Source organism: Neurospora tetraspora, assembly GCF_033439725.1.
Source record: "Neurospora tetraspora strain CBS 560.94 chromosome Unknown B0H65scaffold_7, whole genome shotgun sequence".
Lineage (NCBI taxonomy): Eukaryota > Fungi > Ascomycota > Sordariomycetes > Sordariales > Sordariaceae > Neurospora > Neurospora tetraspora.
Genome location: NW_026944389.1, coordinates 2,812,310 through 2,826,192, shown reverse-complemented (window position 1 = coordinate 2,826,192; position 13,883 = coordinate 2,812,310). Strand labels below are relative to the sequence as shown.

The 13,883-nt window shown below is 53.4% G+C and overlaps 3 protein-coding genes across 3 annotated transcripts; 1 reads left to right on the top strand and 2 right to left on the bottom strand.

Moving 5' to 3' along the window:
• Window positions 1-2,577: 2,577 nt before the first annotated feature.
• On the bottom strand, window positions 2,578-4,489 carry B0H65DRAFT_299267 (uncharacterized protein). The gene is made up of 3 exons (XM_062823131.1): window positions 4,296-4,489; window positions 3,568-4,213; window positions 2,578-3,503 (listed from the first exon to the last, which is right to left on the bottom strand). The coding sequence occupies exons 1-3, from the start codon at window positions 4,348-4,350 to the stop codon at window positions 2,699-2,701; spliced, it is 1,506 nt and encodes a 501-aa protein (XP_062678767.1). The 5' UTR covers window positions 4,351-4,489; the 3' UTR covers window positions 2,578-2,698.
• Window positions 4,490-6,996: 2,507 nt separating this feature from the next.
• B0H65DRAFT_476368 (uncharacterized protein) lies at window positions 6,997-8,378 on the bottom strand. The gene has a single exon (XM_062827361.1). It carries the CDS (start codon window positions 8,269-8,271, stop codon window positions 7,114-7,116), a length of 1,158 nt encoding a protein of 385 aa, XP_062678766.1. The 5' UTR covers window positions 8,272-8,378; the 3' UTR covers window positions 6,997-7,113.
• A 1,400-nt stretch (window positions 8,379-9,778) lies between these two features.
• B0H65DRAFT_432479 (uncharacterized protein) lies at window positions 9,779-13,391 on the top strand (the record flags this gene model as incomplete). The annotated part of the gene is made up of 2 exons (XM_062825007.1): window positions 9,779-11,336; window positions 11,416-13,391. 2 exons carry the CDS (start codon window positions 9,779-9,781, stop codon window positions 13,389-13,391), a joined length of 3,534 nt encoding a protein of 1,177 aa, XP_062678765.1.
• Between the last annotated feature and the right edge of the window lie 492 nt (window positions 13,392-13,883).

Here is a 13,883-nt window from a genome sequence, read left to right as displayed (position 1 = left end):
TCGGTGAAGGGGGGTTCCCAGCTCAAGTCAAGGTATTGTATGTAGACGGTACCTAGACTCTACTTGCTGCTCGGTCTTCTTAAGTTCTTGTCACTCTCCTTTCAACCGTGGGACAACAGATAAACAATTTTTCTTTCGCAGTCGCTTTCCACTTCCAACACTGACAGAAGGCAAAAGAGAAAGTGGAAAGCTTCTGAAGGGAAAGAGGCAGACAGGGATGGGCGTCTCGCCAACGACACGACGGAAAGTGGACTTTGTTTTGGTGTGGATGTCCTCGTCTCGTTAGCCTGCCTTCTCAGAAGCCAGACCCGTCTGTGGGCGAATGGGTGCAAATGGGCTAGCTCTTGGCGCGCGACTGGCTGGTGCTTCGAGCGGCCAAAGAACTTTGAATGCTGAAACCGCGCGACTCGACAGCGTGACTGATTCCTTTCTCAAAGCGCTGGGCTGGATCTTGCAGAAAGGAAGTAACGAAGCGGTTGTGCACAGGTTGGCGACTTTGTTGTCGAGAAACGCGCACTTGCAGTTCCAAGAAGGAGGAGGACAATTGGCGGCAAGAGTCACCAAGGAGAAACACACGATGTCGGATTCAGGGGTTCAAGCACCAGACAGTGTGCAATGTGAATGGGCCAAGTTGCAACCACCCACCCCTGATTTCATCCAATTCTCGCAGAATTACAGGGCATCCACCGAGACACTGGAACGCATCTGAATGAATGATTAATCGCAAATTCGTCTCATCACGGCACCGGCACCAATATCCACGGAAAGAGCACCGCCGATTTTTCCCACCCAACTTGGTCTTTCAGTTGTCACCGATCCCACGTAGCCCGTTAGACCCGTGTGGTGTTGAGATATTTTTGACAGCGGCCGACTAGACAAGAAGATCGGTCGGCCTTGTCCGATCATGGAGGTCGGTTCTCAATGGGCGCGGGCCGGCGGGGTCTTACCCCTAGTCCCACCGTCCCGTGCGTGCCTTGTCCCGGCCCCTGGCGTTCCCGGCTCAACTGGCTGGCTTCCTTCACCGCCTTGTTAATTATCCCACGACAATGTTATTATCGTCCTAAATCGCCTATAGTGTCTCTTTATCGGTTCCGTCACCATTGAGAACATCAAACGGATAGTCCATTCCAACTTGTTTTTTGTTTGTTTGACTCTGTTTTGTCCTCAACATCACCGTCGTCACCTCCTGGCAGTCACCAACCCCCTTTCAAAAGTCAAAACACCGGGACAGAAATCGTCAAATTTCTAACCAATCAATGGCACAATCTCCACATGGCGTAGCATGCAAGTCTGTGCAAGCGGTGCAAGTAGGGCTGCTTGATTGGACGAGAAATGGGAGAAGCTTCGGCCAAACAGAGCCAATCCCCACAATCACTGCACAGCTTGCAGTGGCCAGTGGAAGTCAGTCGGGGGGGTTGCAGTTGCAGCACTTGTTCTGCGGGCGGTCAGGATGCAACTGCGCCAGCACTGCTGCAGGAACTTCATTTTGACAGTTGTGACCTCCTGCCTCATCGGTGGTGGTCGTGATCGCGCGGTTTAGAAAAAAGTTATTTCTTGGCGTTTCCATTGACGGGACGGAATTCCATTCCATCGGCCTTGCAACCAACGCATAAACAAAGATGCTGTGAGGCAACGTTAGTTTGATGAGAAGGATTAAAGCATCATACCACACCACCACATGAGTGGACTAGGTAGGTAGATGACGGAAGTAAACCTTCTGGATCGATGAATTATCTCGGGCCTACGGTCCGTATAAACAGAAGCACTTGATCTGATCTAGGATTATACGCACACGGATTTGTCGGTGGATGGATTTCGACCGGAAGATCCGTCTTTGAAGTTCTGAAATAACAATTTGGAAGATTTCATTCGGGTTCTCGCGTCACGTCACGCCACGTGCGTCACTCTGCAATATAAACGGAGGGTTGAGGTCTCACCCCGAGAGGTTGGTGGAAATTGAGATGAAATCGTATATCAATGTTTATCAGCCCAGCTGAGGCTGTTGAATATGGATGTCGGATACGCCGGGAGTAACCGGAGTTTGCGATCGTTTATCTATCTTGGTAATACATAGAGGACGTAGAAACCTATATGGAATCGCCGAGGATTGATTATAATGTGAACCAGTTTGGGAATCTTTGGCGATGGCGATGCGGGTAAGGTGTATTGATGGATGTGGCTTACCCGTCAATGTTATGGTTTTATAGTCTACTCTCTTTCTTTTAGTGAAACGACGCAAAAACCCACCGTCTATTCCGCTATAGTATAATGTGATCTTGAGAAAGGGAAATCCTCGCTATGACGAACAGTAGAAACGGGCAGTAAACAATGGAGGACAACAAAGAAAGGGCAACAATACAGTCTCCTATTTTTCTTTGAACCGCCAGGAAACCCGAAAATCGTCCCGTCCTCCAGCCATCAGAAGCACAGCACATATATATGGATTGAACTAACATGAAGATGATGTGAGACTCCACACCTTATTCTATTCCGGCTATACCGACACGTAAAATCCAAACGTCCCATCTTTTCGTTTTTGTTCTCTTCTTCTTCTAGTACATACCCAAACTTTCAGCCTAGCAACCACCCACCCAAAAACTCCTAAAAGCCCGCCGTTATACAAGCTTGATATGACGTGTCTCTGCTTCTTTTCCTTCACTTTCATGACAACCAAGGGGGATGACTTCTAGCAAAGTTCTCATGGCGGTCCCGATGTGCCGGGCTGCGATTGCTGCGTATCCTGTTGGCTTTGCTGACCTTGAAGCTGCTGTTGCTGCTGATGTTGTGTCACCATCCCGGGGGGGATGGCGTTGGACATCTGCGGCGTCATCTGCGGCGTCTTCATGCCCTGTTGTAGCAGCTGTCCGCTTGGAGCCGGACTTCCGTGGTTCGACCCTACACGACCACCAGCTAGCTGGCCATTCTGCTGCTGCTGCTGCTGCTGTTGGATTTGCTGCTGGATTTGTAGCTGCTTTTGTTGCATTTGCTCGCGGTATTGTTGCTGCTTCAGCATCATCATTTGCTGATGACTTAATTGTTGCCCGGGCTGCTGTTGCTGTTGTCCAGGTTGCTGCTGTGAATTTTGCTGCTGGCCTTGCTGTTGCTGGCTTTGCTGCTGCTGCTGCTGCTGTTGCTGTGACATCTGATCAGGAGTACCTCCTGGCATTGACCCAGGTCCGGGAAGACCCGATGGTCCTGTTGTAGGGTTCACGCCCGTCCTCCAGAGGGGCTCATTTTTATAATCAACGCCTGGGTAAAGGGATTGGAGCTTCTTGTAGAGATCCACCATGATTTTATGTCTTTCTGCGCGATCAGTGTTCGGGTCTGGTGGCGCGTCGCCCGCGCTGTCCTCAGCAGACGTGTTCTGTGCTACTCTTATCCTGAGATTCAAGTGTAGGGGTGGGGGCGTCAGATATGCTGGATACGGGTGTACATTGGGTTGTTTGCCCGGCTGTGACAGCGAGCCCATGAAACCCATATTGGTTCTGGCCCTGACCAAGCATCTATAACCCGAGATTAGTCATTCAGTTCGAGATTCCTGACCCTTCCGTCGTGGTTGCCACTCACTGTTGATAATCCTGCTCTGTCAATTTCTCCTCCTCGGAGAGGCTCATACCACCATTCTGCTGCTGCTCACCCGATTCACCAGCCGACTCCTTTTCTCTCTTAATCTCTTGCCGGCTAATGTGGAGACAGGCTAGTTCGTACAGGAGCTCATGATTGATTTCCAATAATACGGCGAACCTTTCCGTTTCACGCGATCTCGTAGCTGGACTTTGAGGGGCCGAGTGTATCGGCGTCCCATTGACCTGACCTTGTCCTCCGGTGGAAGGGAATGTAGGTGTTTGGGGTGTGCCTACGGCCGAGCCACTTTGAGGCTGGGTGGTGGTTGGTGTCTGATTCGCAGAGCCTCCTTGGCCTTGGGCAGTAGAATAAGTACCTGGCTGCTGGGAGGGCATCGCGTTGTTTGGGGTGCCCTGAGAGGCAGGGTTGAAGGAGCGCTGGGGTGTGGATGCGGACATGTTGGCAGCATTCTGTTGCGAAGGATGTATACGTTGCATCATTGGCTGCTGCTGGGACATGGCAGCATTCATTGGATAATGGGGCATAGAAGCAGACATCATATAGTTAGCTGGAAGTTGCGGCTGAGGTGTCGCGGGTGATGGCACGGCTGCCACATACGGCGCGCTTGTGTAAGGCGCCTGGAATGCCACTGTTGATCCGGAGACTCGGTCAGCCTTGTCACGTCCAAGGTATACAGACAGCTATGTGGCTAGGTGGGTAGAGGCAGGTACTCGACTGATAATCAATGGGGAAGGGGTCCAAGGGGGACGAATCGGAGAATGGCATTGAAGGACGCAGGACGAACTTGACAGACGGGATGAAGGCCGGCAGGACCCGTGAGACACCGGGTGGGCGGTAAGACGCAAACTTGCCGGGACGTGAAACAAAGAAAAGGTACAATCAAATACAGTGAGAAACAAAACCGGGGAAACAAAGTCTAACAGTAGCTGCGGAAGGCCTAAAGGAGGAGGGGAGTGGGACGATGATACATAGGTAGGCATGAGGTCCAGGAGGCCAGGGCCAAGGGGGTGGGTGGAAAGATAAACAAGGCGCGCGAGGGAGAGGTTAAAGCTTACTCTGGCCATTGGTGGCAGCCATAGTGTGCGGCATGGCGGCATTCTGCATCATTCCTGCAGGACCAGCACCTGTTCCCATCATTCCTGGGCTCGGAGCAGCAGCAACTGGGAAGTGGCCGCCGGCTTGGGAGCCCATGTGGAACTGCTGCTGCTGTTGTTGTTGTTGCTGCTGCTGCGTTTGCTGCTGGCCTGGGTGTTGCTGCTGCCCGGGCTGCTGCTGCTGGCTATTATACATCATCTGCTGATGACGCTGCTGCTGCTGCTGGCTCGGGGACGGGCCACGACTGGGACTGGGCTGCAAGTGAGGCGCCTGAGGGACCTGAGGGACCTGAGGGACCTGAGAGTTCTGAGGGTTCTGTGGAGGTGGGGCGCCGTTGAAGGCTGAACCAGCTCCCGCACCACCGGCGGGATTGGGGTTGTTGTAGCCGTATTGGGGTTGGTACATGGCTTATGATTATCGTTGACGGATCAACTGGAGCGCCAAGGGAACGGATGGGGGGACGACGCGATGGACGGACAACAGAAACGTCGTGCGTGCTGAGGTGAGCGTGGATCACCTCGATCAGGGAGGTCTTGCGGCTGCCGGGCAATGTAGATGTGGGGAAGGCGTAAGGCCATCAATCGACAACTTGAACCCAAGCCTAACGCAGCAGCCAACCAACGGGGAGCCTGTTTGTCCCCTGTTCGTGGTTCGTTAGCGCCCACAGACTTGTTCGACGGCGCTGTTCCAGGCGTTCGGCAGTCGGTTCTTCTGTACCTGGGGTGACACTGACACCGACGCAAGTTTCGTCTTGTCCTTTTGCTTTCTGCTGTCAAGCCTGTAAAGCCAGATACTGTACAGCGCTTTAGATACCTATAAGCTGTAAGTACCTGCTTGTCAGGCACGTTTGAAGATAGGATGAAACCAGGCGTGTTTGAAGCCACCAGGGATGTGTCGGGTTGCTTCAAGCCAATCTCGACTTGGGATGAGACCCTAATGTTGGCCGATATTGGTGGTTCCTGTTTCCGGATCGCCTCAGCAGGATCACCACCACACACCACGCAAACTCTCTGGTCTACCACCGCACGTCTTTCCCTGTTATTCTGTACGAGACAGAACGGCGTGTGGGGTGGAATTGATACGGTATGACGGATGTGTAAGAGTGAGCGTCACCTCAGATATTGTGTTCTTGGGGAGGTATACGGATGTACCTGACTTGAAGCCCAAGGTACGCTGCCCTTTGATAGAACGTTAGGGGAGGAGGTTAGGATGTACAAGTAGGGTACCTGTACGTACGGGCCCTGAGAGGTACGACGAGGGGGGGTGTGGGTAGAGAGAAAGACTATCCAGCGTCTGGAAAGTCGTCTTTGATGGATCTGGGGTCCAGACAGGTGGCACCCGGCAGCGAGGCACACCACGATGGGAAGCACCGGGGACTGGGAGTGCAGACAGCCAAGTGACGAGACTGTGCGTGTGAGTGTCCAGTCAGTTGGTCACGATCGGATGGAGATGGACACAACTCCCCAACAGTAGCAGGGGGGATGCCGATAATGAGACCGAAAGTATAAAGTAGATAAGGCAGGGTGACGCAGGGTCTGTCTCTCAACTGGCCCAGCCCTACCTAGGGACGGATGAGGGGGTTAAAGTGATGGGGTGAGATGAAGGGCAGTCCTGGAAAGCTGGCGGAACCCTGAGCCGAGGTGAGGGCCACAGTCTGGAATGTAGTAGGTATGTAGCTGAAGGGGGTGTGCAGAAAGGAGCCAGGAGTGACGGGAGCCAACGACGATTGAGACGAGACGAGATGCCTGGCTGACGTGATGGATACTGGACGGGACCGGGCCGAGGGACAGTCTGTTAGCTGGATCCAGCCTGAGCCCGAGCGGTAATGTGTGTAGGGTTTCCGTATGTAATGCGTATGTAATGCTGTACAGGCGGACGGCGATTGCTACAGGTAATTGCTGGCAAGTTGACCGAGTTTGGCGTGCGCAGGCGCGGTAGGGCAGCGTTGGGAAGAGCGGAAAAACGAGCGAGGATTTGGCAGAGAAGCGACTTCTGCGACTCTGCGCGGAGGCACGGGAGGTCGTGCGAAGGCCAATGTGGCCGAATGCAAATTGCAAAGACAAAAGCGGGTGTGAGTGGGTTCCTGCTGGCCTGCGCGACTGACCACCAAGGCGCTAGCCTGATTGGGAGAAGCGCACTTTGCAAGTGGGGTGGATTGACCGGAAGCGACCGGGATCCAATCCACTTCTGTGGAGGTCGAACGAATGCAAGCCCAGAAGGCCATGCCATTCGCTGGTCTGTGCAGGTGGATGCACAGATGTGCGGACAAAAGCCCGCTCCGCCGTCATGTATTTTCAGATGCAGACAGCGATCGTAAATCACATTGCACGACACCACCTTGCAGTTGGGAGGTAGCACACAGCTTCAAGCACAGCCATTTCGTAGGGAAATTTATTTATATTCTATTCCACTTCCCTATCTCTACCCTCATCCTCACAGTCTTTGATCGCAGTAGCGAGTGCCATACTTGGACTGCCCAGCAACAACATCGAGGAAGTGCTTAGCAATGACGGAATCTGGCACATCCTTGTCAGCGAAATTCACATGTTTGGATCCCGCATCACAGCAGCATAAAAAGATAAACTCATGAGAAAGGACAAAAAACATACCGGTCTTGGTGGAAGGGTGCAGCTCGTCGTACCACATGAAACCGCTCAATGGGCCAAGGCTGGTCTGGTCAACGCAGTCGCTACCGGAAGGCGGGCAGTGGTGGAAGTATCCGGTGCTGTTGTGAGGAGCATCCAGATACGCGGCAGGGTTCTCGTGGACGTCGGTCAAGAGGCTGTGGACGTCAAAGAGATCAAAGGTCGTCTTGGGCCAGCGCGACTTGAGCTTGGTGTTGACCGCAGCGCCATAGCTGAAGACGGTGTTGAGGGTAGTGCTGTACTCCTTGATCTTCTCGCTCCTCTCCGTGACGTTGTACTGGGACTTGCCGGCCCAGAACTGGCTGGCTCCCGAGAAGCCACCGTTCTCAAGGGTGGCATAGAGAGGCGCCAGGTGCAAAGGCGCCAAGTTCAGCAGGACAAAACGACGTCCGCCAGACTTGTAGATGGTGTCGAACACAGTCCAGATGCACTCGGAAAAGTCGGTTAGGGTCTTGCCGGGGTGCTGGTTTTCGGTCAGGAAGGCATCGCCACCGAGATCGTTGGTTCCGATCCAAAGGGCGTAGACGGTGTTGTCGGCGGTCCTGTCGGGGAAGATGGACCTGTACGCAGTATCGGCGACGAAAGAAGGGATCTCGTCATCCAAGACAGCTGGGAAGTCCTTGTTGATGGCGCTGAAGTACCGCGAGATGACCTGGTTGGAGCAGGTTGCGCCGCTGACGGCGTAGTCGACAAGCTTGGCCCCAACTTGACGGCTGGCATACTGGTTCCAGGTCAAACCACCGCTGGCGGTTACGTTGATCTCGCCGTGAAGCTGACCGGCCGGAGGAGGGTTGCCTCCATTGCCGATATAGTAGTTCAAACGGCCGTTGTCCGTATAGCTGTCGCCAAAGGTCACAAGAAAGTCAAAGGGCTTCTTGGTGGGCTTAGCAGTAACAGAGGCAGAGGCAGCCAAGGAGGCGCCGGCCAGGAGCATGGAGAACAACATAGTGAAGAGAAGAGACTGGGGAGGACCTGGAAGCTCTTGGCGAGTTTGATATGGAAGAGCTGAAGTTGAACTTTCACTTGCCGCTTATCAACATGGTCGAACCCCAAGTAACGGCGAGACACCGAGAAGTTATATACACCCAAGACCCAGCAGGCTTGTGATGGCTTGTATGTCTCGTGTAACAACATGATGCGCGCATAATTAATTCACCCGAAGAACAGGTTAGTCCAGTCGGTATTTGCCGTCTCCATCTACAGCTGCGAGATCAGGGGGTTTAGGTGGTAGCAGACCAAGAGAAAACATGGGTGGGAGGGACAGACCGGACCATTTCCACTGGGCCCTTCTCACTTGAGGTCTTGAGGCGAGAATCCGGGTCGGTTCGATGCCCTTTTACAGGCAGAGCTCCCTTTCCCTTGGTTGATTGTGTAGCATAATATTCCCAAGTAGACTCGCCAGGCTAATAGGTATGTAAGCAGGCACAGCAGCGAAGGTGCCGCGAATATTGCAGGATAAGAGTTGTGCCCCCGGAGCTGCTCAGCTGCGTATATCAAAGCTGCGTTCAAAGTTGCTGTTCACCAGAGTAGTGTCCAGTGGCGGGGAAGGTCCGAACAGAGAAAGGTTCTCGAAGACGGGGCGGGACGAGAAGAAACTTTCCCCGGGCCCCATCCCGGCCAATGTTGCAATCGACCTTGGACGTTGGTTGCGGCTTGCCCGCTTCTGCATGGCACGCTGCCGGCTCACGACTTCCCTTTCTACCTGTACCGAGGTTGGAAGTCTGGCTTGCGTTTGGCTGCACGTACGTGGTTGTCGATGCAACTGACAGACCTTTAACCCTGCGTTGCCAAGCCCTCTCGCTTGCGAGTTTCCCAAGTTTTTTTCGGTAGCTTTCGATCCGAGAAGCCGGAGTCGGTGCAAGTTCGAGGTTGCTCGAAGATGTTGCTCTTCGTCTGCGATTGCCCCCCTGAATTGGCCAATGAGGCCTCATGGGAACCTCAGCATCTGATTGCGATTGGATGTGGTGGGGGCCCTTCTCGAAAGTGTTCTCCAGTTCAGAGGGACAACGAGTGCAAAAGAGGCATGCTCGTCGTGATGAGAATGTTGGAGGACATGGATTCAATGATCTCTTTCGTCGCTTGGTCACTGAAGAAGAAGTGGGTTGAGTGTGGAACAAACATCTTGGCCTGCGAGAGACGGGGAATTTACTCTAGCAAGCTTGAACCCTAACCCTACAGTACGTTGTCCAGCTTTCGATAGTGTACATAGCGGGGGGCACGTGCTGTCCCGCTTCTTTCGCGCCGTCATCGATTTCGCGCCGTCATCGAGAACAAACAATGATCTTCAACGGCAAGCACAGTTGCTGTCTTGTCTTCAATGCTCTTTCCACAGGAACACAACTCCCGAGACCGATGATAATCGGCGCGCCCAGCCGGCTTATGTCCCCCACACAGGCCACGGGAGGTGGAACGCATTAAAGCCCCCCTGCCACTCAACTACGTGTACGAAAATCATGACTTCCAGCCACCATAGCGCCGACGCTACAACTGATCCACTGAAAAGGCTCAAGCGTAAACGTGCGTCCACCGAACCCGAAGCGTCGACAGAGCCAGGGCACGATGCCTCGGCTTTCGCTGGAAATCCTAGCTGCGACTCCCAGGAGAGTTCCGGCAGTTGTGGTCCAGCAACAACGGGACCAAAGAAGCGGAGAGGTCGTCCTCCTAAGCTTGTTTCCGAGCCCACCATTGTCGAAAGCAACATTGAATGGCCCGCGTGGTTCAAGGAACTCGACAAGACGCACAGGGCTTTGAACCTCGTCTACACCTTTTGCTCTACGCGAAAGCATCTGGCGACTACGTTTGAGACGATACGGTCCACGGTTGAGTCTCACACAAAGCGCTCCTTAACGATTGAAGATGTAGCCGCCATTGTAGCTTTACGTCCGGAGGGCATTCAGTTTGCCTATGTCGATGAGCTAATGCTACAGCTAGATGCAAGGGGTGCCGAAAAGGATGATACCTTCAAGACAGGAAGGTATGCTGGGAAGTCATCTCAGTCCTTTGCGCCCGATGCGTCTGTTGGCGGTATGACCGGCTTGGAAGGGCTAGGCGATGCTGGCCCGTACCATACCGGGGAAGATGAGCAAGAGTCGAAATCTGGACGGGAGGTCCTCTACTTTGAGTTCATTGATGAAGATCTCAAGAGGCAAGTCCAGGACAAGAAAACAGGAGACCCGACTAAGCCGACTCGCAGGCTTCGACATGAGGATGTCAAAATGCCTGTGTATAGTCAGAAGCAAATGACGGCACTAATAGAAAAGAGGAACACCAAGTTCGCCAATGCAGTCAACATCTTCTTGAACCGCTGTGCTGCAGAAAGTCTAGATCCGGAAATGGCACTCATAAGTGAGTCCGAACCCTTCGTTCCCAGGCCTTCAACACCAAGAGCGTCAACCCCCCAGCCAAAACCTAGCACCTTACCCGCAAGCATTCCGAAGGAGAGGAAAAGTATTCCGGAGATCGTACAGGAGCTGAAGGATAGTCCGTGGTACACCGGCCAGATAGTGCCCGATGGCCATCGAGTATTCGAGGCTCAGGAACCTGTTTACGGCTATCTGAACTTTCTACTCAGCCAAGATCTGGTTAACGCGCTCTACAATACCAAGGGAATTACTCAGTTTTATGCACATCAAGCTGATGCCATCAACGCTTTACACGACGGGCATCATGTGGTGGTGTCCACGTCCACCAGCTCGGGAAAGTCTCTCATCTACCAATTGCCTGTTATACATGCCCTTGAGCAGGACCGGAATACGCGAGCCATGTACATCTTCCCGACTAAGGCGCTTGCGCAAGACCAGAAGCGGAGCCTGAAGGAAGTCATGAGCTTTATGCCTGGACTGGAAGAGATGCTCGTTGAAACCTTTGACGGCGATACGCCAATGCATGACAGGAATATTATCCGCGATGATGCACGCATCATATTCACAAATCCTGATCTGCTGCATATCACGATTTTACCTCAGGAGGAAAGGTGGAGGACGTTTCTGCAGAACCTGAAATATGTTGTTGGTGAGTGAGACCTACCGTTCAGTTTCTCAGCCGGCTGCGGAAATGGGAACTCTTCGCTAACTATTATTCACTCTGATAGTGGATGAACTGCACTATTACAACGGCTTAATGGGTTCACATGTTGCCTTCATCATGAGACGACTGCGTAGAATATGCGCAGCAGTCGGAAATACGCATGTTCAGTTTATCTCGTGTTCAGCAACCGTGGCCAACCCAAAGGAGCATTTCACTACCATCTTCGGCGTCGAAAACGTCAAGCTCATCGACTTCGACGGCTCTCCATCGGGTCGCAAGGAGTTTCTCTGCTGGAACACTCCGTACAAAGACCCTGGAGATCCGTCCAGCGGACGCGGCAATGCCAAGTTTGAGTGTTCTCGCCTGTTCTGCGAGCTCATCCTCCGCGGCGTCCGTGTCATCGCATTCTGTCGCGTACGCGAACACTGCGAAAAACTGGTTAATGCGGTCAAACAGGAACTGGAACACAGAGGCCGCTCTGAATGCATCTCTCGAGTCATGGGGTACCGAGGCGGTTACACTGCCCAAGACAGGCGGCAAATCGAGACAGAAATGTTTGAGGGCAAGCTCATGGGCATCGTGGCGACCACCGCTCTCGAGCTTGGTGTTGACATCGGCACCTTGGACTGCGTCATGACTTGGGGGTTTCCGTACACAATAGCGAACCTCAGACAGCAGAGTGGGAGAGCTGGCCGGCGGAATAGAGACTCTCTGTCGATCTTGGTTGGGGACAGTTTCGCAACCGACCAGTATTACATGCAAAATCCGGATGAACTCTTCACAAAACCGAATTGTGAGCTTCAGGTGGACTTGGAGAATATGTTGGTCAAGGAGGGCCATATCCAATGCGCGGCATACGAAATGCCAATCCTACCGGCTAAGGATTCCAGATACTTTGGTGACGATCTAGCAACGGTTTGCGAGGAGCGGCTGCTCAAGGGTGACCGGGGCTTTTACCATTGCCATGATAGGTTTCGACCCCGGCCGTCACAGTTTGTATCAATACGCGACACCGAAGAAGACCATTTCGCCATCATCGACGTTACAAACAACCGAAACGTTGTCCTAGAGGAGTTGGAGGCATCCCGAGCGACCTTCACCATCTACGACGGAGCCATATTCCTACACCAGGGTAACACCTACCTCGTACGGGACTTCAACCCCGACAAAAAGATGGCGCGAGTCGAGAAGGTCAAGGTGGACTGGACCACCGAGCAGCGGGATTACACGGACATTGACCCGGTAGAGACCGAAGCCATCCGGCGCATCAACGGATCGAAATCGCTCGCCTACCATGGCGCCATCAAAATCACCCAAGTCGTCTTCGGCTACTTCAAAGTCGACAAGAAGAACCGCATTCTCGACGCCATCCAAGTCGACAACCCGCCCGTCATCCGCTACAGCAAGGGCACCTGGCTCGACGTGCCCCGCCAGGCGCTCGAGATCCTCGTGTCGCGGCGCCTCCACGTCGGCGGCGCCATCCACGCCGCCCAGCACGCCATCATGAGCCTCATGCCCAACTTCGTCATGAGCATGCCGGGCGACGTGCGTACCGAGTGCAAGAACCACCTCAAAGAGTTCGCCAGGCGGGAGACGCAGCGGAAGCGGCCGGCTCGCCTGACCTTCTACGACGCAAAGGGGGGCGCGGGCGGGTCGGGCATCAACACCAAGGCGTTCGAGTTTATCGACACATTACTGAGGAAGGCGCTCGGTCGGGTGTTGGCGTGTCAGTGTCGCGAGGGTTGCATTGAGTGCGTGTGCTCGGAGCTCTGCAAGGAGGCTAATTCGGTCATCAGCAAGGCGGGAGCGGAGGTGATTCTCAAGAGTTTGTTGGATGAGGAGATTGATGTCGAGAGCTTGCCGATGGGACCGGAGGAGACCAGTCCGGCGGGCGTGCAGACGGTTGTTTTGGCGAAACCGGTGCCGCCGCGGAACAGGAAGACGGTCAAAATTATCGGGCTGGCAGGTGAGGAGATTGAGATTCAGGTCAATGGTGAGCGGGATGATGAGGAGGAGGAGGAGGAGGAGGATGGTTCATGATTGACGATGTGATGAGAATATGTTAGGTAGAGAGGTAGGTACTGTATGCTTCGAGGTGTCGTCTTGTTTGGGTTTCCCGGTTCGAGTACTACGGGATCCTGGCTTACCCCATAATTGTGTTCATCTTCCCCATAGGGGACTTATTACTTATGCTTATTTTTTCCAAGCAAATATCATTTCTCCAAACTCATGCACGCGTTGGCCGGTCCCGAAATGAGGGCATCACCATCGAGCAAGGGGATGCCTTGCTGGAACACAAGTGGTCCACGCCAAACGTTCCACGAAACGAGAGAACAAGCTTTCTCAAGAAGTCTGGCTGACAACTCTTTGTGTAGCACAAAAGCCACCCGCCATTGGCATTGGGCAAAGTGATAAAAGATCCGCCTTGGCACATGATGACTGCTTCAACGTCTCTTGCACAATCATGTTGTTCCATCTTTGTTGTAGCTTTTTGTTTGGATGGCGTTTACTCTCAGCGAATGCTACGGTCCG